The sequence below is a fragment of the Tamandua tetradactyla genome, chromosome 3, assembly GCF_023851605.1.
Source record: "Tamandua tetradactyla isolate mTamTet1 chromosome 3, mTamTet1.pri, whole genome shotgun sequence".
In the NCBI taxonomy this organism is placed as follows: domain Eukaryota; kingdom Metazoa; phylum Chordata; class Mammalia; order Pilosa; family Myrmecophagidae; genus Tamandua; species Tamandua tetradactyla.
In genome coordinates, this window is record NC_135329.1 from 42,540,059 (window position 1) to 42,566,206 (window position 26,148).

At 37.7% G+C, this 26,148-nt stretch overlaps 1 protein-coding gene across 2 annotated transcripts in view; it reads right to left on the bottom strand.

Annotated features, from left to right (window-relative positions):
- Window positions 1-11,066: 11,066 nt before the first annotated feature.
- The window catches only part of LOC143676046 (uncharacterized), a 49,265-nt gene continuing 34,183 nt past the window's right edge, over window positions 11,067-26,148 (bottom strand). For both annotated transcript variants that reach the window (XR_013171781.1, XM_077151873.1), the window contains one exon: window positions 11,067-11,300. Coding sequence is in view for 1 of the 2 variants with exons in the window: in XM_077151873.1 (XP_077007988.1) it covers window positions 11,215-11,300 (86 nt within the window). In the remaining variant the exon portion in view is untranslated. The remainder of the gene's footprint in view (window positions 11,301-26,148) is intronic.

A 26,148-nucleotide genomic window follows, 5' to 3' on the forward strand; every position in this document is an offset into this window, starting at 1 on the left:
GTGCTGAAAAATATCTACGATTTTAAAAGGTACAAACTACCTTTCAAATTAGGATATCAAAGTGTTAGCAAAATAAAAATTGGTTAGTCTTTTTTGACTAACATTTAAAACAAAACCAAAACTATAAAACCGCCTAGGTAGTAATTGTTACCTTTCCACCAAATGGTAGATATTATAGATTTCTACTTTTGTTGAGATGAAAGAAAAATTATCTCAAACTAATTAATATCCAGCACTATTCCTTTCTTATCAAATACATATTTTCTAGACATATTTTAGAGTGCTAGTACCTATTGTTTGCTAGAATATCAAATATTTTTGTATTCTGAGTATTAGAAAGGATATGCAGAGCTCCCAATTCTTAGTCATGTAGCAATGAGCTCTCTGAGGCTTAGTTTTTTCATCTATAAAGGTAAACTGCTCCTTCCTTCTCCAGAAGTATTATAATTTTGATGGGGTGGAAAGTTCCTTGACTCATTGAGTAGGACCCTGAAGATACCATTTTTCATCCTGTCTATTTTTTACTGGAGAGTGACAGATAATTTTCTTGCTTTCTAAGCTTCTTCTTCTTCTTTTTTTTTCGTATGGGTAAGCTCCAGGAACTGAACCAGGTCTCTGGCATGGCAGGTGAGAATTCTGCCACTGAGCCACGTTGCACCGCCCTCTAGGATTCCTTTTTAAGATGAATTTATTAAGGTATAATTGAGATGGAATAAGCTGCACATATTTAACTTTATAACTTAACTTTATATATGACTTTATAAGTTTTGACATATGTATACACATGTGAAGCTATCATCATGGTTAGATAATGAATATATTTACCCCCCAAGTTTCCTCATATTTCTTTTTAATCATTTTTTGAAACTGTCTATTTTGAAATGCTTTCAAACTTACAGGACAGTTATAAAAATAATACAACCCCCATGGAGGGAACTCCTACAACTCTCTACCCAGATATGTAGATCTACCAATTTTAACTTATGCCACATTGGCTACACCATTCTATTATCCATCTCTTTCTCTCACTCTCTCTTTCTCATTTCTATCTCTATCTCATCAATCCATTTTCTGAACACTTGTGTGCGTGCTCTATTCATTATGATCTTGAACACTTAATACTATCAGGTACATTTCCCAAGAACAATAATATTCACCTATGTAATGCCGTAAGTGAAAATTTTAAGCTCAAGATATTCAAAGTTTATAATCAATATTCCAATATATCCATATGTCCCAATAATGTTCCTTTGAGCCATTTTTCCTGCCTTTCTAGATCTCATCCAGGATCTTGTATTACACAAAATTATATAATTATCACCATCTCTTTAGTTGCTCCTTTTCTTTTTTTAAAAATTGTGAGAACATATATACAACATAAATTTTCCCAACTCCACGACTCCCAAACATACCATTCAATGGGATTAATCACATTCACAGTATTGTGGTACCCTCACTGCCTTTCATTAACAAATTTTTCTCCTCCCCCCGCAAACAGAAACCCAATAGCCACTATACATTAAACCCACATTCTCCCTGCCCCCTGCCCCTGGTATCCTGTACTCTAATTTTGGTCTCTGTGAGCTTGCGTGTTTTCCAATATTTTCTTTATAGTTACCATAGGGCTTAAATTTAACATCCTAAATCTAGAACAATCTTGTTTGCTTTGATACCAACTTAACGTCAATGGTATATGCAAACTATGTTCCTATACTGCATTGTCCCTCCATCATTATTTATTTCTTGTCCCAAATTATACATTTATACATGAGTTCAAAACCACTGATTTATCATTACATTTTGTGCATTTGCCTTTTAAATCCTGTACGGAACAAAAAGTGGAGTTACAAGCCAAAAATACGATACCACTGGCATTTATATTTATCCATATTTAGTACCCTAAATATAGATCATGATTTTCTTCGTGTGGCTTCAATCTATTGTCTACTGTCCTTTTCTTTCAACTTGTAGAACTCTCTTTAGTATCTCATGCAATGGTGATGAGCCTCCTCAACTTTTTAATTTTAATTTAGGAATGTCTTAATTGCTCTCTCATTTTTTAAAGAAATTTTACAGGATATAGAATTCTTTGGTGGCAGTTTTTCTTCCAGCCCTTTAAATATATCTTTCCAATGCATTTTTGTCTCCATGGTTTCTGATGACTCTTATTGATGCTCCCTTGTATGTGACATGCTGCTTCTCTCTTGTGGCTTTCAGAATCTTCTTTTTATCTTTGGTATTGACAGTTTGATTATAATATGCTATGGTATGGATCTATTTGGGTTTATCCTGTTTGGAGTTTATTGAGCATAAATAAATGTGGATGTGCATAATCAGTCACATCTTTCATCGAATTCTTTCAGCTCCAAGCTGCCCTTGAAATTTTCTAGGGGATTTTTAGAATTTTTAATTTATAATACAGTGATCTTCAGCTCTTTTAAGTTCCTTTTTCATGATTTCCATGTCTATCGATAGTCTCTTTGTGCTCATCTGTTGTTTTCCAATTTCCTTTAGCTCTTTGTCCATGTTTTCCCTTAACTCTTTGAGCATATTTAGGATCATTTTCAAAAAGTCTTTGTAAAGTATGGCCTTCCTCATCAGTGGTCTCTAATGCTTTAACTTTCTTCTTTGTCTATATTGATGTGTGCAAGTTCTCTCCTTTATGGTTTACCCATACAATAAGCTTTTAGCTCCAGGTTGAAGGTTAGTGTTCTTCCTTTCTGTGCACGCATCTTGTCTACATCTCTTCTCTACAGTTTCCTCATAGTCTTGGGCACTATTCTGTACATCCTAAAACCAGCAATCCTTTGCCCCAGGCAGACACTTGACTGCTCTCCCATGGCATTCTATAGGAATCAGACAGATTGGGACAGACATACATGCTTTCAGTATGTGTAAGAGAGTACTGTTCTCCTTCTGGAACTGGGACCAGGGATCCATGCACTGAGAGTGCTGCCAGCTCTGCACTGAGCCCATAAGTAGTGAGGGAAGCAGCAAGCCAGGTGCTAGTAGATCCTACAGTTTTTTGTTTTTTCTCATGGGCAGGCACTAGGAATTGAACTCGGGTCCCTGGCATAGCAGGTGAGAACTCTGCCTGCTGAGCCACCATGGCCTGCCGGATCCTACTGTTTTTAAGTGGTCTTTTTCTTGATTTAATGCTCATCCTGTCACTGTAACCCTTAACTGTTTTATGGAGCTTTGAGAAAGATGTTTCTGCCAGAGTTTCGCTGGTTGTTCAAAGCATCTATGGGGCAGGGAGTGATGGAGACCTGAAGCATCGCATTCTACCTTCTTTTGAAGAATGTCTCTTTTAAATCCTTCATTTCCTTCCATCTTCCCAGACAACCAGAGATCTGTCTATTACAACATTAGATTGGTTGGCATTATCTAAAATGCTATATAAATGGAATCATATAGTATGTACTCATTTTTGTTGTTGTTCTGGTTTCCTTCAGTCAAAATAATTAGTTTGAGATCCATCCCATCTGATTGAGTATGTCAGTAATTCATTATAAATCTCTAATCAAGTTTTGACACAATGTCACATAACAGATCTCTTTAAAGAATCCCCAAATTCCATGATCCTGATGGTATAGTTTTACCATCTAATCTTTTTCAGTTAAACTACAGCAGATTTTATTATGATAAAAACTGTTTTAGGGTGCTTTATAGAATGACATCATGCTAACAAACCTTATATGGTTGACTATAGGTCTGTTCTGTTAAATTAATTTAATTACATCTTTGAAAAATTACTCCTGGTGATATAGGTGATAATGATATACCACAGATTTTCTGGAACACTTGTATGTTCATAAAATTTTATTGTCTTCAATAAAGAAATTTAATTACATATATAATCCAATGTATTTTAACTTTTATGTATATGTAAAAGTTTTTCAATAAACAATTTGACAAATCAGAAAATGTTTATGGGCCAAAGGAAAAGAGCCAATAGAGGTGTAGGGATGAAGATAATGTAGAGAAAGGGCATGATTAATGGCAAAAGCCTACCAAGTTTGAGTTCCTGGAAGCAGACTCCAAAATGGAGAATAGTCTATAGGAGTTTATCAGGGAATGCTCTTGGGATCAACACCCACAAGAAGAAAAAGAAGCAAGCAGGATTGGGCTGAAGGAGGAATTGAGCTGTGATCCAGTTACCACAGAAACTGCAGTTGCCCAGGTAGGCATTCTGAAGGTGGAATGACACTTAAGAACTTTCCTGACCTGGGTTAGAGGGCTGGACTTTTATACTTCCATGATCATTTATCATTTGGATGCAAGAAAGAGCTTTCTTCAGCTGAGGTAATCCCAGTCTTTACTCAAGAAGTATGTGAGCAGTGCATCACAACAACCAGCAAAACCCTGTTCTTGCACCTTGTTTTAGTTTTCTAAAACTGTCAGAATGCAAGACACCAGAAATGGATTGACTTTTATAAAGGGGATTTGTTTCGTTACAAATTTACAATTCCTCAGAGGAAAGGCAGCTGGTTTTCATCTGGGTTCTCTGTCACAATGAAAGGCACTCAGTGATGTCTGCTGGCCTTCTCTCCTGGCTTCTGGGTTCAAAGAAGTTTTCCGTGGTGTTTCCCTTTTGCATCTCCGAATGTCTGGATCTATGTTGGCTCTGAGCACTGAGCTGAGGTGTGCTGAGCTGTACTGAGGTGTTCTTCCTCTTCTGACTCCTCCTTTTAAACCTCCAGCTAATTAAATTAAATGTCGTTCATTGCAGAAGGCATTTCCCTTTTCTGACTACAGATTCAATCAGCCATAGATGAATTTCAAACACTGATAATTTAAGTCCACAACAACAGAACAACTAGGCACCATCTCCTGGCCAAGTTGACACCTGAACCTAACTTCTACCCACCCCTTAGATACACTTCTTCATATAAATTCTGGGGGCAGCTCCTCCAGGAATTCTATGGGTCTATCCTGGGGGAAATTTAGAAGAGGAGGATTAGTGGGATTAACTGTTGCCCTCACTACTGCAGTTGGTTATAGATTCTCCCTCTCTGCTGACTATTCCTAATCCTGCCTTCACAGTTTTAGTTTCCTTAATGCTAAAACAAATCCTATGCAATGGGTTGCATTAAACAATGAGAATTTATTGGCTTGCTGTTTTGAGGCTAAGAGAAGTCCAAAAACCAAGGCATTATCAAGAGAATGCTTTCTTCTAGAAAAGTGTTCTGGGGCTGGCTGCTAGCTATCCTCGATCCTTGGCTTTTCTGTCGCATGTCAATGCACATGAGAGCCTCTAATGGTCTCTCTGGGCTGTATTGACTTCCAGCTTCTGTCTGCTCACTGTTTCTTTCTCCCTGTGTGTCTGAACTACATTCTGCTTATAGAGGATGCTAGTAATAGGATTAAAACATATCCTGGGCCACACCGTAACTGAAGAAACATCATCAAAAGATCCTATTTACAATGGATCAAGTTCAAGAACATGTTTTTCTGAGGTACATAACTCCAAGCAACTGCACTCACCTTCAGCTAGCCATCTCTATTGGTCCTCATAGCTTATGTGCTAACCTGATTGAGATACTCATCCTTGGCAGTAGAGCAGGCAGTGTGCTCTTCTCCAGCCAGAGTTGCTGCACTTGTCTATTTACCATCGAGATTGAGTAAGGCAGTAGTAAGCTGTGTCAAAGTGGATCAGCTGGGTATGTCTTTATTGTATAACAGCAGCCTTACTTCCTCCTGATGCACGGGGTCAACTTCTCCCAATATGGTGACTCTTCTTCATCTGCAGGTAACATGACACAAGAGGCCCAAAGTGGCAGCCATTGCTATGAAATTAAAGAAACTTTTGCTATTTGCCCATGGAAGAATTCCTTCTTTGGGAACCAGGACCTCCTCCAAATCTGTAGTGCCCAGAATTTGAGGAAAGCACAAATTCCCAAGAAGAGTTACAGACCACTCCTGCTTCTGCCTCTGGGTTCCTGGGTCCATGCATTTTTTCTCTTGGGGATACAACACCATATGGAGGTCTTTGAGGTCTTTGATCTCAACTGTATACAACATCCCGAAAGACGGTATCCCATACTCATAAAGTATCACCTCAGAGATGGTGCTTCCACTGTGTCTTCAACAGGCCATTCCAGTGCTCTTTCAGGCTTCTAGATGTGTGGTTTGTGATATGTGCCATGAATCGATTGTGACAGACAAATCTCTTTACTTCCTTTGCTTAAAGTGGGTCCTTTGATGGGATCTTATGCCAATGTATCAAACATTCTGTAAGCAATTGGAGAATGGTCCTGATGAAGCCCTGCAGGCAGGAAAAGCAAGCTCAGACCTCAAAGATACATCTATTCCTGTCAAAATAAATTGTGAATATGCCCAAGCTAGAAGGAGTTCAATTTAGTCAACTTGCTACAAAATAGTCTATTAGTTTCCTTGAGGGATGCTGCCATACTGGGAACTTGGCATTGGTCTCATTATTAGCAGGTATGGTTGTGGCAGCTGCAAGATTGGCCTTGATAAGTGGGAGCCAATGCTGTGAAATCCAAGCATGAGCTCAGTCCTTGCCATCACCATGGTTACCTGATCCATGTGCCCATGTGCCAACCCAAAGTCACAGAGGAATGGGCATCTAGAGAACAGGAAACAGTTTCCTTTAGGAAGCGTAAGAGCCATGAGTTCTCCTGACACTGGAAGGAAGACTGTATGGAAAGGTGCACTTGTAGGGGAGTTCGTAGATGGGGAGGGCTGGTGCATATGTGAAGGAGCTGCTACTTTTGGCCTTAACTTTTCTGGGAAGAGGGAGGGATGATCAAAAGCTGAGAGATGGAGGGGGTGGGCTTTTGATTCAAATGGCATTTTTGTTTTAACAAAACATGTAGCCTTAAAGCCTATTTTGTTAAACAGAAAATGAAGCCATAAAACAACCAAAATACTCCTCAAACTATTATCTGTACTGTACTGACATGTTATCTCTTATTTGGTTTCCAGTGAACCAAAGTTGCCTAAATACTGTTTGTTACTCTGACTGGAAACTCTGAACTTTAGCTTTGGTCCAGTAATTTAGGTTGACTGAGAGCCCTTTTTTGTTAGATTTTTAAAAAGTTATATACAAACTCATATATTTATATACATAGTATATATATATATATATATGCACATATCATACCCAGCATGTCTTAATCTTTTATAATGTATTTATGCATCTGAAAATAATGTGTTTTAGTTTCCTTGATGCTAAAGAAAATACTGTTCAATGGGTTGACCAAACAATGGGAATTTATTAGCTCGTGGTTTGGAAGCTAGGAGAAATCTAAATTCAGACAACATCAAGGTGACACTTTCCTCCCAAAGCCTGGGGTTCTGAGGTTGGCTGCCAGTGATCCCTGGTCCTTGGCTCCTCTGTCACATGGCAATGCACGTGGACAGCCTCTCCTGGCCTCTACCTTCTCTTCAGGGTTCTGTTGAAGTTTAGCTTCTGGCTGATCCCTCTGTGGCTTTCTTTCCCTCTGGCTGTCTGAATTTCACTCTACTTGTAAAGGACTCCAGTAACAGGATTAAGAACCATCCCAATTGAGTTTGGCCATACAGTAACAGAAGTAGCCTCATCAAAAGGTCCTACTTAAACTAATTTCTTACCCACAGAAATGGATTAAGTTTAAGAACATGTTTTTCTGGGGTACATAGCTCCAAACTACCACTATATATAATATAGTTTTGTTTATTAATTAATGAATACTCTTAATATTTTCAGAGTTCCAAACCTGTGTGCCTTATACTCCTCTTCCATCTTCTTTTTCATAACTTTTTACCTCTAAATAATGTCTAGTGTTGCAAAAGCAATACCAAGAACTCCTGTTTACTCTTCACCTATATTCCTGAATTGTTAACAATATCATATTTGCTTTATGATTTTCTCTATTCTTTCTCTCATGTTGTGTACATACATACATGCATAAATACATAAGATACATGTATCACACACATGTGTGTCTGTGTGTACATGTGTAATATAATTGACTTTCTTCTAAACCATTTGACTGGGCTCAAACTCTTTCTCTGTTAATGGTCAGCAGCAGCTGAAATCTCTGCTCATTTTTTTTTAGTGTTTAGCTGCAGCTTGTTCACTGATCTTTTGGGTTCTCACTCATGCATGAGTGACATCAGCCAGGATTCGGAAAGATATAGGTTGTGAGCTTTACCCCCTCTGTAGTTCCTGCCCTTCCAAAGTCTTCTCCCTCAAGTTTGGCTGACTTTATAGCCCTTTCTTCTGTTCCCTGGCACTTCAAGCTGGTATGGCTATGACTCTGTTTCCTCAAGCTATACAGAAATTGTGGAGTATCTTCAGGCCAAAAGCCACAAATCTTCAAATCTCACCAAGTGCAGTTTCTGTCTTTGAAGAGGACTTCACTCTAGTTTTTGCCAACTTTTGGTTTCTGTCCAGTGCCCTAGATTACTTTAAAAAAAATTTATTAACAAATCTTCACACACATGCATTCCACACATGGTGTACAATCAATGGCTCACAATATCATCACATAGTTGTATATTCATCATGATCATCATGTTTTAGAACACTTGCATCACTACAGAAAAAGAAATAAAATAAAAACTCATACATACCGTACCCCTTACCCCACCCTCTTATTGACCACTAGTATTTCCATCTACCCAATTTATTTTAGCCTTTGTCTCCCCTATTATTTATTTATTTTTTTACCCATATTGTCTTACTCATCTGTCCATACCCTGGATAAAAGGGGTATCGGACACAAGGTTTTCAAAATCACACAGTCACATTGTAAAACTTATATCTTAATACAATCATTTTCAGGAATCAAGGCGACTGGATACACAGCTCAACAGTTTCAGGTACTTCCCTCCAGTCACTCCAATACGCCATAAACTAAAAAAGAGATATCTAGATAATGCTTAAGAATAACCTCCAGGGTAAACTCTTGACTCTGTTTGAAATCTCTCAGCCACTGAAACTTTATTTTGTCTCATTTCTCTGTTCCCCCTTTTGGTCAAGAAGCCTTTCTCAATTCCACGATGCCAGGTCTCAGCTCATCTAGGAGTTCTGTTCCATGTTGCCAGGGAGAGTTGCACCCCTGGGAGTCGTGTTCCACCAAGGGAGAGGGCAGTGAATTCACTTTACTTTTTAAATATTCTGTCTGAATTTTATAATTGTAATCTGCAGGCAGGTTAATTCCACCAAGTTATCTGCCATTACCCTGATTTCATTATTTTACTTTTAGGTTTTTGATCCATTTAGAATTTGCTCCTACATATGGCATGATGTATGTACCACTGTTCTATTCTTTTAATTTTTTATTTTATTGTATTGTATTTTAATTTTAAAAAATAGTTATCCATTTACCCATTGACATTTTTTACATTCCATTTTTATACATTATTTGAGATGCCACCTCCATTATATGTACTTGGGTCATTTACTTTGCTTTTTATTATATCCCACTTGTGTATCTGTGATTGGGCCAGTCAATGCCAATCACAGGTTTTATATTATAGGTTTTATATTATTGAAGCCAAGCAATCAATCTACCAACTTGCATCTTATGGGGCTCATCTTCCTTTGTAGCTTTTCTCTTTTAGTATTTTCCTAGCTTTTTTTTCAAGTTTTTTTTTTCCATATGAACTTCTATGGTCCCAAAGCTTTAACCTAATGTTTTTTTCTAGAACTTCTCAACCTGGCTTCAGAAGATTCACAAAATTGAGGTGCCCTTTCATTCTCTTTGCCAATACTGTTTTCAGCAGTCCCTTGTCTGAAATAAGTCTAGAGGATATTTTAGGTTTGTAAAGGAGTCTAGGCTTTTTTCCTAAATCTTTGGTCAGGATTATAAATAGGCTTATGCGTTCCTCAATAAGCCAGTTAACTTTTTATCGTGGAGCCCATATTTCAAATATCCCACAGTTCTTAACATTGGTGAATATACCTTAAATATCCACTACTCAGCATGTGTTAAACTCTTTACTTTTCTTACTTAACGAATGCTCATACGTAATAGATTTGCTTGATTTACCTATAGAACTTCTCATAGACTTTTTTTTGATAGGATAGCGAAGGCATAGGGAAACTTCTTCAATGCTAGATCTCCTTTTCTTATATACAGCATTTGAACGTAGTACTAGAAACAAAAACGATACCTATTCTGTATAATCCAGTTTATAACAAGTGGGATAAGGTAATTCATTATGATGAGAAATGTGACTCTTCTGTGGGATGCCTTTCCCCCTTGGCTTAGACGCTGACCTGAAATAATTTCATGATGAAAGTCATGACCATTAGCCTTTCTTTGGGCTCACAGCCAAGCATCGCTGAAGCCAAGGTCATAGAAGCTGCTCATTCCCATGAGCATGCCCGTGGAACATCCATTGCTGATATCTGAATTTCATGATTAATGAGAACTGTAAAGCTTGTCAGGAAAATTGTAGGAGTAGGACTGTAGTTTAATTACCCATGATATCAGCAGGGAAGAGAGAGTGTTTTATGTTAATCTTCAAGCATAAGCATCACTGCACTTTGGTTTGACCTATGTACCATCATGGCTTTTATCCCATTACACACTGTAGAATTTCCTCGTACATTAAAAAAATCCTGTGAGAAGACTTTGAAGTTCTCCCATAGGAAAAGCTTTTTATGATATAACATTGGAATAGTGGCCACAATGAAATATTACAGCATTAGCAAGTGTCATCTTTGACAAGATAATATCATCATATTGCTACAGCGTAAGATTTTTACCTAGAAAAACTTTTATGAGAAGCCAAGCAATCAATCAACCAATTTGTATATTGCTAGGAAGGTCATTCAAGGAAGTGCAACATCAGTCACAGGACCCAGTGGTGAGAGGAATTAATTAGTGTTTGAAACAGCACAGTGTAATGAAAACCTGGCAGGTTTTGGAATTAGAGTCTCAGGTTAGACTCCTGACTCTGTCACTTTCTAGCAATTAGAATCATCTAAATTCTCTAAGTTTCCCTGGTCTTTCTGTAAAGTAATATCTACTCTATTCATTTCCTGGGGCTACCATAACAAACGACCACACACCTGGCAGCTTAAAACAGTAGACATTTATTTTCTCACAGCTCTGGAAGTCAGAAGTCTGAAATCATGGTGCCGGCAGTGTTGTGCTCCCAACACAGGCTTTAGAGAAGAATCCTGCCTTGCCTCCTCCAGCTTCTGGTTGCTCCAGGCATTCTTTAGCCATAACTGCAATCTCCAGTCCATCTTCACGTGGCCTTCTTCTCTCCTCCCTGTGGTCTATTCTCTGTGTGTGTCAGGGCCCAACTGGATAGTCCAGGATGTTCTCTCATTTCTGAAAAAAAGAGGTCACATTTACAGGTTCCAGGGATTGAGATGTGGGCATATCTTTTCAGAGCCACAATTCAACTCACTACACCTACTCTCCATGTAAAATGCCTACTACTGAGATGGGCACTTAATAGGTACTTGTACATGGAAGGCACTTTAATCAGTACTTTTAGAAAGCTTTTATTGATGTGTTTATACAGATAGAAAGGAGTACACATCATAAGGTATGGTTTAATGAATTTTAACAAACTGAACATACCCATGTGGTCAACACCCAAATAATAGCTAGCTTTCAACTTAATCAATACCTGGAAGATAGAATATGGTGTTACTATTATATTTTTTCATAGGAAATTGTATTGAGTTCAGTCCCAAGAGAAACTGACCTTGAACTAGCAATTTTGTGTTAACATAGCTATATTAAAACACAAGCTTTGTGGCATGCTTTTCATTTCACTTCTGTTTGATTCAGCCTTGTTCCAATTAAGCACCATAATTTGGCATAAATACTTTGAGAACTTGCAAGGGATTCAGAGAAGGGTCATAACAGTAATAAAGATATTGGAAAGTAAAGCTTATAAAGAAAAGTACTCGATGACTTTTAAGCTCCTCTTTCTGCCTTCATTTGTCTCAGTGTAATGACCCAGCCTCACCTCTGTGCCTTAACATGAACTCTCCTCTCTAGCTTGGCCAACCTCCTCATTATGCCCCACTTTGGGCAGTCACTTCTATTCCCCTTGCCTGGTCTGCTCTGCTTTCTCACCTCCACTATGTGCTCCTACTCTTTGCTTAAGGTTCAGCTTGAACTTGATCTCTGTGAAGTCTTTCCTTATTAATCCCTTTTTTCTTCTAATCAACTCTCGCCTTGGTTTTAACCATTCTCTCAATCCTCCCCCAGCTCCACTCCTCCCCCTGGATTCTTGGCCAAGATTATCATAGAATCATAATTTCCTTTGCCAGTGCAAATTTCTCCCCCTTCCATTCTGGGCTACAAGCTAACTGAGGTCAGGAGAGGTAAGAGATGCATGCCTACCATCCATGGAACTAAACTATGCTGACTTAAAGTTTATTGTGAGTAGATTATTTACCTTAAAGAATATTTTTTTGTTTCTTACTGCATTATATAAAGAAATCTTTATATAAAGGTTGTGAGCAATTATTTTCTATCTTCACAAGAAATGAGCAGGAAAACATTGGCTTGAATTTTAGAAAAAAATAGGATTACATAAAGGGATAACTGTAAAGTACAAGAACAACTTATTAAGACTCTATGGAGTTTCTTTGCATGGCAATAATTGGATCTGTTTGTTTCTCAACCTTCACTTTTCTTTTGTTTCTGGTAGCATTTGATATATAGTATAACTAGGAAAGCTATCCACAATATTTAATAACAGAACCATGTAGGCACTACGAATCAGAGGGTATGCCAATCAGATTGCCAGCTGGCATGTGGTGCCAGTGTAGACTGACTGGGTACTAGCAGTGACGAAAGGATGGCCTTTCAAACCCAGTTACATAGATTGATTTAGCTCTGTCACATACTAGCTATGACCTTGGTCAAATTATATAATCTTTCTTGCCTGGTTTCTTCATCTGCGAACTGGGGATAATTATAGTCCCCACCTCATTAAGGTCGTAATGAAGATCAACATGACTTAATCCCAAATTTACGAGACCTCCTGCAATATGCTAAATCCTCCAAAATATGTAGCTATTATTCTCGCAACTCCTGGAAACACTCAGCTCCTTCTTCAGTTTAACTGATTTTTATAAGTTAGTCATAACTGCCTCCATAATGCTTTAAGATTATTCTTATTTTATTAGTTATACACCTATGTAGTTTGGTAAGTCGAATGTCTAAAGCTTATAATAAAAAACAGAAAACAATCCAGCCTTCCACAATAATACCTAAAATGTTCCCTCAGAGACAGCTACTTTAAATTATTTACCTCCAAATTTTTAAAGACCATGGCTTTATTACTCTGATTTTTTTGTGCTTATTAGATATTAGCCATGGTTTTCCAAGCTATAAAGATTTAGTTTTTGTATATCTGTTCCCTTGTTCCCTGCCACACACATACCTACCCCCATCCTTGCAATGTAGCTATATCATAATTTTTAGATGAATTCTTAACCAATAATATAATAATTATTTTATAATTTTATTTACATCTGAGCCATAAATTCAGTCTAATATCCTTGTATTTCCTTTCTTAGACAACATTTTACTTTACAGGTAGTTAATTATATTTTTTGGGGGAAGGGTTCAGTGTATTATATATCCATCACTAGTTTATTCCTGAACTTTTTGCCAGACATGTTAATATAATCTTGGTAAGGTTAAAAACATCAGGAAATCTGTTTTATTATTTTCTAGGAGATTCTTCTTGGAGTTTTCTGTTCTGTTCTAATAGTGACAATTTGTTTCTCAGGACTGCTGTAAAGATCTGCCATCTGTTTCCGAGATTCTTTCTTTCTTTCTTGATTCAATTCTTTCAGCAGAAGGAATGCATAGGAAATAAGTTTTTCTTTACCTTTGACTTGATTAAAAGTTTCACTGGTTAAATAGCACATGATTTTGGATTTAATGTTCCCTCAAAAATTTAAGGGTACTTCTCCATTGACTCCTTGTTTCCTGTGGTGCTATTCAGAAATTCAGTGCTGCTCTGATCCCCCATCCTTTGTATACAATCTTTTTTTTCCCTTCCTTTTCATTTCTTGAATGAAGCATTTAGGGTCTTTTCTTAATTTATATATATATATATATATATATATTTAATTTCATGACAATATGTTGTAGGTATATTTTTCTTCTCTTTTGCTAGCTCAATTTAGAAACATTTTTTCCATTCTGGGAAACTTTCTTAATTATTTTCTTCTTGCAGTTTTTGCTTTTTTTTGAACTCATTTTTTTGATGTAGCGACGTTTAGACTGATTCTCTACTTTTCATAGATTTTTCTCCTAATTTCCATTTTTCACACTCTTTTTTTTTTAAAGCAAAAAATGTTTATTTGGTACAACATTTATATTTTAACTAGTGCATTTCCTAACGTAAATTATGTGGACAGATTAATGAAACACCGTAAGTACATGGAACCTTGATGTTCTTAGTTTGATAGCTGTAGGAATCCAATATACCAGAAACGGAATGGCTTTTAAAAGGGGGAATTTAGCAGGTTGCTAGTTTACCATTCTAAGGCTGAGAGAACGTCCACTTAAAGCATATCGATAGAAATGCCCAGTCAGAGGCATCCATCCATGGAAAGATACCTTGGTTCAAGAAGACCAATGAAGTTCAGGGTTCCTCTCTCATCTGGAAGGGCACATGACAAACATAGAATCATCTGCTACCTTCTTCTCCTGGCTTACTGTTTCATGAAGCTCCCCAGGAGGCATTTTCCTTCTTCATCTCCAAATGTCACTGGCTGGTAGACTCTGCTTCTCATGGCTATGTTGTTCTGCTTTGCTCTCTCTGAATCTCCTTCATTCTCCAAAATGTTTCCTCTTTTATACGACTCCAGGAACTCCTGAAGACCCACCTAAACGGGTGGCGACATGCCTCAAGCTGCCCAAGGTACCTAAAGATGCATCATAAAAGTTGATCCTGTGCTTGAGCGAACAGCAAAGATCCATCGGGAAATTATGAACCCGCTCCCTCACCACAGTTTTCCCTGCTTCCTCAGCAGAGGTCACTGTGATACTTCCAATGATTCCGATGACAGCTGCAATAATGAGTCCAATTAGTCTCTTAGTCCTTTTTAGATATTCTTTTGCCAAATGGATCAGTATTTGTGTTTCTGGAGAGGATTGCAAAGATCTTGACATCTGCACTGGCAGCCAAATACCTCTTCTTCTCCTTGCTGCTATAACAGTCTCATTTTCCTGCAACATAAATGCCATTTTGTTATTTTCATCCGGGCTGACATGTCTGGGTTTTATTCTCTTTGAGGGAATCCAAACCGATGTTCTGTCATCCGAGTGTTGTCTCCTGAGTCGTTTCTCTGTGACTGTGTGCTGTGTGCTGTGTCACTGACTCAAAATGGCCGTTTACCAATATGACTCGAGTCCTCTTCTGTTGGCTGGACACACATGCCTCTAATGAGACTTTTCCTTGGTTCCTTAATACTGTCTTGGAGTCTTCTTCTTCGAGCCCCATATTGGGTGCCATATGTTGCTTCCTTGGTTCAAGAAGGCCGATGAAGTTCAGGGTTTCTCTCTCAAGTGAGAAGACACACGATGAACACAGTCAGGGCTTCTCTCTCGGCTGGAAGGGCACATGGCAACCATGGCATCATCTGCTAGCTTCTCCTGGCTTCCTGTTTCATGAAGCTCCCAGGAGGCATTTTCCTTCTTCATTTCCAAAGGTCTGGCTGATGGACTCTGTGCTTCATGGTGCTGCAGTGTTCTCTGCTCTCTCTGAATCTCTTTCACACTCTTTTTTATTGTTGCTTTATTTTCCATGAGGTTTATGCAATACGACTTTTATGGAATTTAAATATTTGTATCATATTTTAAATTCATAACTCCTCTTTTGTTAACTGAATGTTCATTTTTTATAACCTCCTGTTCTTGTTTCAAGGATGCATTATCTTTTTTCTCTCTCAGAGGATAGTAATTGTAGTTATTTGAATTCCTTCCTGCTATATACATGTCTTTATTCAGTCTGTTTCCTTTTTCTTTTCTTTTTTTGTTGTTTTAGTCTCTGTCTTTCATGTTAAAGTTCCTAAAATATTGGTTGATTCTTGAACATCTGTTCAAATTTCAGAGTAAGACACTCTCACACTGACTGGAAGCTCAGAGCTATTTCATTTGGAAATGAACTCCTAAATATGTGTTATTTTCTCTTGGGCTGGCCAGTTTTCCCAAAGGTGAATCCTCCATTCTCTAGACTGTGATAGAGGTAAGACCAGGACTCACCTAGCTATCAGCCAAATCAGAGTCAAATTAGGGAAGGGAACATGCTAACTTCCTTGTGTTTTGTATTTTATAAACTCTTTATATGGGTGAGTGGCTTAAGAATCATCTGACTGGTTTTGGACATCTCCTTTGAAAGCTGGGTTTATAGGATGTAATTAGAAAGCAACTTTATTTTTGCCCATTAAATGTACTCAGTGAGGGAAAATTTTCTCTTTCCAAGGATACAAACCTGGGCAGGCCTATATTTTCTTCTCTCTCTTTTATAAAAAAAATGGTCAGCAACTATAAGTCACAATCATGGTTCAGTAATTAAAACTATTCAATTTTTTACAATAAATAAAACTCTTAATTTGATATTGTGGTAGTTAGATTCAGGTGTCAACTTGGCCAGGTGAAGTTGCCTTGTTCTATTGCTGTGGACATAAGCCAACGACATGTGAACCTCATTTGTTCCTGATTACATCTGCAGTTAGTTAGGAGGCATACCTGCTACGATGAATGAAGTTTGATTTGATTGGTTGGTGCTTAAATGACTCAACAAGTACCCTTGTTGGAGTCACTTCCCCACTTCAGGATTAATAATAGCTGTCATCGGACTTTGGCTCTTACGTGGCTTACATATATCTGTGGGGAATATTCACTAATCTCTGGATTTGCTGTTGGCAGAAGGATGATCCAGGAATCTTTTTTTCTTTGTTTTCTCTCTTTGCCACCCTTTAAGCCATAATCACAGCTTAGATTACTCAGACATGTTTCACACACCAGCACACTGGACCCTAACTCTCAAGGATTCATAAACTCTCTGAAGCATTTTCTTAAAATCATTCTCAGTAAGCTGGAATTTCTTGTGGAGTGTAACTCACAGTTTGCCTCTCTCCAAAGAAATATTCTTAAAAAAAAATCCACCCACGACTGATCATTTTATACTTTTATTTGAATGAGTAGCTCAAAAGTCACACAGCAGACTTTGTACATCTTTGCAAGGAAGGCTTGCACCAAAGTTGAGACAAGAGAGTCCCATGTTAATGTTGGGTTAAGCAGATGCCCTATTTTCAGTGTTCTAGGATCGCTAGTTCTAGAGTCTCTATTGTTTATCATCTCTAGAGAGTAAGACATAGGTCTTATTGCTGAAATTAGGTAGACAACTGCCTATGTACATTGGATGTGGGAGAGAATCTTGCCTCTTGTAGAAACTTCCAATTATTCCTTTTGCTTTACCCTCCACTGTCCATGTCTAAATGTATCGTGACTCCAATTTCTAAACGTTTCTGGTATTCATCAGGCTTTTGTCTGTTACTCCCACTTGTTGCTTATGTTTCAGCTTTCTCTCATCAGCTAAGTCAGTAGTCCTCCATCTGCTTGTTAGCTTCCAAAATTCTGTTGCTGGTGCTGCGTCACTTTATCTTTTTAGTGTTATGTGTTTGAGAAATTATTGTGTTCTCATTTTCGGGAGGTTTGTGGAGAAAGCAGAAGTAAATGCTTCTTTTCAATCTACCATGTTTAACAAAAAATTTGGTCATTCATTTTTCATAATCGCATATCTGAATATATGAGTGTTTCATGCATGTAGCTGCTCAAAATTGTTTTTAAATTTTTTTCTGTTTCTCCATGTTTATTTTTCTCTCTCTGATTTGCTTAATAGTGCCCCTTTCTATCTTTACTACCTTTTGAAATTTCTCGAAGTGCAATACTTAGCTCAGAAATTTCTTTACATTTTTTGCTTCAGAGAAAACTCTACCATTATGACTTGAACTAGAATTTTTATGGATATAATGCCCCGTCACTCTAGTTTTGACCTTTTTCTTGACTTTTTTATACATGTCTGCTGGATATTTTCACTTATCTGTTTCACTGTCATGTAAAACAACTTATATAAAATCAGACAATATCTTTTTTTTGCAGATCTGGTCCCATGGCACTTCTCATTTTTCTCATTCGTACCTTCATAACCAAAAGATTCAAGGTCTTTGGATCATTTATGAAGCCCTAATTTCTTTGTCTTTAAATTCAATCTCTAAATTCTATAAGCTACTATTTTATGTTATGTGCTAAGGGATTCCCTGGCCACGGTCTTATACCAGGCCCTTATCATTCTATTTGTGTCAAATGTGAATCTTCCACAATATTCCCAGGCCACAAATTTAGGAACATATTCTTTCCCTGTTTTATCCCTCACTCACCTACTCCCACTCTCCAAAACATGCTCATTGTGTATGCACACACATGCACACACTCACTCAGCACCCTTGGACATATATTCCTTGATATTGAATAAAAATCAAAGAATAATTCATTTGCTAGCATGTCAAGTACAAGATTATTGACAATAATGTAATTAATAGAAACTGAACATACCACAATTATTAAATCACAGGCAGTGGAGAGGAATAAAAAGAAGGGAAGATAAGATGCTCTTCTCTTCTGAAAGTCTGTCCTCTTATGTTTCCATTGTTGAGCTGTCTTCAGTGTTGAGGTTTTGCCTTTTCCTGGAGGTTGTCATCGATATTATTAGAACTGCGATATCCAGTCAAACTTTCTGTGATGATGGAAATGTTATATCTCTGTGTTGTCCAATGTGGTAACCACCAGCCATTTTGGATCCTGAGCACTTGGATGTGGTTTGTGTGACTGAGAAACTAAATGCTTCATTTTATTTAATTTTAATAAATTTAAAGTTAACTTTAAAGATCCACACGTGGCTAGTGGCTACCATGTTAGCTAGCAGTCACTGTTCTTGTATCATTGCCTAGACTGTGTTCTTACCTCTGATCACCTCTCTCCATCCTGCCCTGTCATTGCTTAATGGTATTTACTAAATCATGTTTTCATAATACCATTGACCCTGTCAAATATCTTTAATTGCTTTTTATAGAAAACTCCTATCTTCTTATGCTAGGATTTGTGGTATTTCAAAATCTGGCCCATGTCTGTCTTTCCACACTTGGGCCCCACAGCTGCCCTCTGGGGAAATACCACTTCAGTCAAAATTACGGTATTGGTGAGAGTCCAGTTGTTGAGAATGGAATCCACCCTGCTAATTAAAGCAGAAAGGGGTATATTACAGAATATTAATTGACTAATAAAATTGTTGAGAAAGTTGAAGATACAGACTCTAGTTAGAATCCAGGAGAGATTCGGAGATACAGACTCTAGTTAGCATCCAGGAATAATTCCCAAAGCCTTACCACAGAACTGGGCTACAAATAGAGATGTTGTTCCTGCTGCAATAGGGAGTCTGCCCACAAAACTAAGAAGTGACCATTTCTACTGTCACTTACAGAATCGGACTGTATTCTCTATCATTCATGCCAGTCATTGAAGGCTTCCTCCTATGACTCTCCCCTGACTTAACCTACTTCTGAATTGAAGACTTGCATAAGTCTAACTAATTGGTAGAACTTAGATCTAATCAGGAACCATAGTGGAAGGAATTCTAGGAAATGCAATGTTTTGTTTTTCATCCTCTGCAGTGCTTAAAGGTGCCCTGGAGTTAGATTGCATGCATGCAAGTGTGGATGTTTCGTATCCACCTGCTTATTGCTCTTGCAAAACCTTTGAGTGTGCTTCTGCCTCTGAATTACCCCAACACCTTGTTTTCTTACCAAGACACTCTTATTCCCTTACCTTGACCCCAAATCTATCCATCCTTCAAAGCTCATATTGAACTTCAGGTCTTTGGAAAGTTTTTTTTTTTTTTTTTTTTTCCAGAACACAGGAAGGCTTTCCAGAACTGGTAATAGCAAGGAGGAAGCAAAAACCAGAGGAAATGTTGGGGAAATCAGCCAAAGAATCTGTCTCCTAGAGAGAGAGCTTCTAAGCAAGTGTAGGTTTGGTCAGGTATCCTTATATAAGGTCAAATCTTAGAATGTAGCTATTGCTACAGTGCTCCATGAATAGATAATATTAAAAGGCAGACAAGTGCTGGCCTGTCATCCTTGTTCCAGGCAATCAATCTGGTCTCAGCAGCTGTAAGTGAGTGTTCGGACAAGAAGATCCAGTTCATTAGGGAAGGGACTGGAAAGCGTAGGGTTCGGTGTCAAGGCGGTAGTGAAATGGAATAACCTCAGCTTGACTCTAATCTTGACAGGAAATTGGGATCCTAGAAAGGGAATCCAGCTGTTGGGATGAGTAGCCGGGGAGGATCTGGGAGGGTAAACAGATTCTGTGGGGTCTTGAAAACACATGCCAATGATATGAGATAGAGGACAGTAAGAATAACTCCAGAATTCCAGGATTTAGACTGCTGTTATGCCTCTTAGCCAAGGAAGAGCTGTTGGGGAACTTGATAGAGCCACATTAGAAAGCTTTAGCATTTCTAGCTGGGGAAGACAAAGGCTGATTCAAGGTGATTTATATTTCTCTGAAATATAAATTTCAGAGAATGCACTTGACCTAAATCTTCAATTAGTATTTATTTTGCCATTATTTAAACTAGGTATCTATATTTATACGCATGCCCATATTTACATCTGCCACTTTGTATTGTATTCTGTACAAACCTAGTTCTCCATAAATATTTGTAAAATGTTTAAAGTTTGATAGGAAAAAAATTACTGTATGCATTTTATTGGAAAATATATTTGAAGGTAGGTAGGTGGATTTGATGACCTTAAAGCGACTTCCTCATCCTTTTAAATGAACTTCATATTCTTATTTTTAGAACTTTCTTTATTAACAGCATTTCAGAGACATGGGGTGTCAAACATTCACAAAAACAGAGAGAGATTGAGAAATACACCCAAGCAAATGGATATAGGAGAAGAGGAGCTCTGAAATCTTGCTTTAGTTTATGGAAAATTTGAGCTTGCCAGAGGGTTAGTTAACTGATGCAGGAATGATTCCTTCTGATTGGAAATGAATTGCAACCCAAAACAAAAGATCTGCTCTAGCTGAAAATAGCCCCATGCCTCTCACTGTGTAAGCCTCGGTTCATCACAGACATTAGCTCCACAGCAGGCCCTTCTCTTGCAGGAAGAACCAAGGCTGGCTGGGGACCCTTCCAGCTGTGTGGTGGGAAATTGAATAAAGGTTATGGGCCAACGGCCATAGAGGCTATTTTCTGCTTCACTGGACCCAACAAGAGTGCTACAGATTACCTAAATGTAATCCTAGAAACATGAGTTTAGTCCTATCTGATCATATGGTTGGGCTATGTGGTCTGCTCTGCTGACTATGCTCAGGAAAGGGCAGCTTTCTTGAAGCCACATTAGACCTTGCCAGAAATCCATGAACACTACTTAGAAAGAAAATAGGCAACACGAGGAAATGGAAAAAATCCTCATCATGCTTGAGTGTGTTAGATTTTAAAATAAAGCCAAGAATTAGTGTTTTATGGGAATTGGAGATTCTGGGACCTGGTTAGGAAGATAGAATAGCGATCTGTTTATTTAACAAGAGGTGAAACTTACTACATCTGCTTTCAATAATATTGCCTCTAAATCTGATCTGGCCTGGAGTGCAGGGACTTTGGGTAGGAGAATTTCAGAAACTTTGGAAACTCGTGCTATAAATTCATGAAAGTATGATGGAAACTTGCCCGAACTAAGAATCTGGAGTTTGCTCATCTGTCAATGAGTACTATCAGTTTGGACCTGACTCTAAACCTTGCTACAGATGCTTCCACATTTGTCCAAGACGGGTTAGTTGTGATTTCCAAGGTCTTTTACCAGACCTACAAGTTGACCATTCTCAGAGGAGTTCACAATGCACTTCTGATATTCATGCAGCAAACACTAATGAGGACAAAGCTATCTTAAAATGATTTCCCCATAGGGGTCCAAAAAGCTCTTTTCTAATTCTGAACAGAATCCATGATACTTTTCTTCTTGAGTAGATATAATATGATTTTTGGGAGTGTATCTTATTTTCAAGGTTTATGTAGTAATCTATAGACCAGCAATTTTCAAACTGTCCCACCCCATCACTTTACAGATGTGAATACTGAGACCCAGAAGAGCGTAAGTGACTTACCTAGCCCTCCCAACTGCTTAGCATTTGGTCTCTTGACTTCAGTGAAATAAACTGCAAGGACATTTGGAAATTAAACACACACACACAGTGATTAGACATGGAGTAAATTTTTGAATCAATGAAATTTCCACAGCAGTATGATTATAGTGCCTATTATAAAATGAAATGCATGTACGGACTTAATAAATGGAAATTTTATTCTGATTTTGATTTGGAATAATTAAAATTAAATCCCTTATATAATTAGTCCCCTTAATTACAAGGATGTATTGCCTTACTCACATTTTCTTGCTTTTCTTGGAACATATTTCTTTTCCTGCTATTTTATCTCAAGATGGCAATCAAAATTGGAAGAGGAGACTGATATATTTACATATTCTACAGTAAGAATAGTGTCACATTTCATCATCCGCTGTTGTCAGAAATTAAACAATCCCTCAAGCAAGGGAAATAAAGAGATTTTGATGATGAGTAATGAAATACAATTTTCTCAGAATAAATGAAGTATGATTTCTTCAGGATGATAAATTTAAGATTAAAGTGGCAATAATATATACAACTTACTTAGTAAGCTGATTTTTCTAAAGCAGACAATTGCAGTTTAAACTGAAAAACTATTATGTGTATTCATAGCTTTATGCTATGCTCCAGATTAAATAAAATTTAATAGAAGATGAAAACTAGAAAAAAAACAGTTATTACTCAATGCTACATGTGCGAAGCAAAAGAGGATAAAGTACAGAACATGACAACAAACTGATAGCAGATTTATTTTGCAGCTTCATCAGATGCTCTCTTCTATAGTTATTTATTATTTGGCCCATTTCTCATCCTGGTTATTTTTTGTAACAGAACTTCCAGAGACATATAGCAAAGAAGAGGAGATGACTCAAATTTATTCAACTAATCTATCTAAGCAATTGGGAAATATTTCTAAGTGTTTTGCAACTGTAATTTTAATGATCACAAATTGTGCTAGGTATACAAAAACTTGTAATTTCATAGTTACATCAAAATATCAATCCGCTACCTTATTCACATTGATTAAACAACTGTTTTACTGATAGCCGAATATGTGCAAAGTCTTTTATTAGATATAGTGGGGTAGATCATATGCATGCGTAGGATACTGATTTGACTTCAAGGTACAAACACCCTTTACTCCAGCGTTTTAGTTTTCTGGCTGTCAAAGCAAATACCATTCAATGGTTTGGCTTAAACAATGGGAATTTATCAGCCATGGTTTGAAGGCTAGGAGATATCCAAATCAAGGTGACATCAAGATGATGTTTCTTCCCAAAGACAGGTGTTCTGGGGCTGGCTGCCAGTGATCCTTGGTTCTTGACTTTTCTGTCCCATGGCAATGCACATGGTATACACTCCTGGTTTCTTCTCTCCTTTCCTTCTGGGTTCTGTTGAGGCGCAGCTTCTGGCTGCTTCCTCTATGGCCTTTTTCTCTTTTTGTTACCTTACTCATAGGTGATAGGATTAAGACCCATCCTGGGCCACACTTTGTCTGAAGTACCTTCATCAAGATTCTATTTTCAAGGGTTCACATCCTTGGCAATGGATTAAGTTTAAAAACATGTGTTTTTTCTAGGATAAATAGCTCCAAACTACTCTTTCCAGGAACTTCAGGTTACAAAATAAGTGTCTGTAAATAATTATCAATTGTCTATTGGAAGTGGAACACGAAAGACAAAGAGAAAGCAAATAATTCATCAAAGAAGACATTCATGCAATGAATATTCACCCAGACATTCAAAGGTATTTAAGAAGTAGTTCAGGCTCCCAGAAGCTCACACCCTAATGAAGAGAACTTACACAAACAGGTGATTTTGTAATGCCATTAATTAATGTTAAGGGAACATAGTGGAGGAAGGAGTCCAAGAAATCTTCTTGGAGAAAGCAGACCTTTCAGTTTTGTCTTAAATAATGAATGTGTCTTCATCTTTATGATTATTTCTTTCTTGAAAAACTCTTAGGTGCCAAGTGATATTCTAGGAAGTTGGGAAATAAAATAAGGCTATTCTTGCCTCTAAGAAACCTCCCACAGTGACTGAGATAAACAGATAATTAAAATATGCTCTAAGTCCTGTGATAAAGGCACTTGTAGAGTATTATGGGATCCCAGAGGTGGGCTAGGAATGTGGAGAGAGGCACATACAGTTCCCTGGAGGAGAAGGTGTTTGTGAGAAATCTTATTGGTTCCTTGACCCACAGAAGTTTTCCACCGTGACATCAACCCCAGGTTTGGGCTGATGAGATAGTGTTAGGAATTAAACTCTGGATACAGTTCTTCTGAAATGCAGTTCTGTTTTTTAGACCCAATCTTTGAACAATCCACTATTGGGATAAAATGTCAAAGGGTACTCTAGAAGTTTAGTTGGGATTAGGAAATGTTGAAATATTTCCCTTTGATTGAAATGGGTTGGGATGTTGTCTGCTTTTTTATCCTGGGCACCGAGCACTGCGACATGTCTGTGCTCCTTGCTGGACTCTCAGGACCAGCTGTTCACAGAAATGCTTCCACCAGTATCTCGTCAACCAGCAGGGCACCATTTTGTTACAACAGTAAACACCTACTAAATCTTGGGAGAGTTTCAGGAAGGGAATCCCAAAAGGACTTTTATTCTGCTTTACTTAGAAAATGCACCTTTTTTCGGATGAGGGTGAGAAATAGGACTGCTGCTGATGATAAGTATTCTGGAAATAGAATTATGTCTTATTCACATTTGTGATTAACTCAGAATTTAGGTTAATCTGTCACACTTAGTACAAGGAAAAGGAGAATTTATGGAAAGTAAAAAGGTTGGAAACTTCAAATATGTGACCATAATTAACCAAAGAAATGTGACAATGATCTCATCTGCTGTCATTATAGATGCAGGCTGATATAAAAGAATCATTATACAAAGGATATTTGTGATAAATTATTACAGTTACATTGTATAAATATGCATATTGTCAGCCTTTGCATGTAAGATCTGATTTGTTCATCTAATTCGATTTCCTACTAAATCCATACAGAAAGGACTTGGGGAGCGGTTCATGAGCATCGTAATTTTCAGGTCAGCCTATGGGGGTCTGTCAGGCAGCATAGACTGCAGAGGGGCTGCACCAGAGAAACTTAAGATTTCAAGAGGATTATGCTGCTTGCTTTATGTGGACTGTTACACTGTAGAAGCTCTGGGAATATTCCTTTCTCCGTGAGAGGGATTGTCCTGGGTCATTGTTGCTGAAAAAGGGAAAGGAAAAGAGAAGTTCTGAAAAGCATTCTCAGTGTGAATAATAACAGTTAAAGTCTGGGGAACCTCAAAATCCTCCTATTGGGAGTCTTTGAGAACATACATAAAATTCAGACCCTTTGAAATTAAATTAAATTTAAATTCTTCATTGATGGGTCATGGAATTATCAGTTCTGACACTTATAGTTGAAGCATAAAAAACTCAGGAGTTGACTTCAATATGGGGTCACTTACAGTTTAACTGAAGCTTTTAAAAATGTCTGAGGACATCAGGCACATGTAAGAGGTAATACTTTGACCTGTTTCTCCCTCTGCTAAGGCAACAGTAAGCTTCTGTTGTATTTATTACATGATAAGGGTAACCAACCATTCTGATATTCTTGGAACCGAGAGGTTTCCTGGGACAAGGAACTTTGAGTGCTAAAGTTGGGTCAATTTGAGGAAAACAGGTCCCCAAATAGTTAAGGAACATGGCACTCTGGATAGGCCGTCTCTTTTTAAACTACAGAGCCCTGAATCCTTGTTCCTAGTTGTCCTAACTAATGAGTCAGGGGGAAGGTGCCAAGATAAATAATTGTCTTCCTATTTTATGGTTCCATATTTTGGTCATGTGGTCATGTGCGATGATTCCAATCTATATAGCACAACTTTATTCACTGACTGCTCAGGGCCTTGGTTTTATTGATGGATCCAAAAATAACAGAATATAAGAAAAT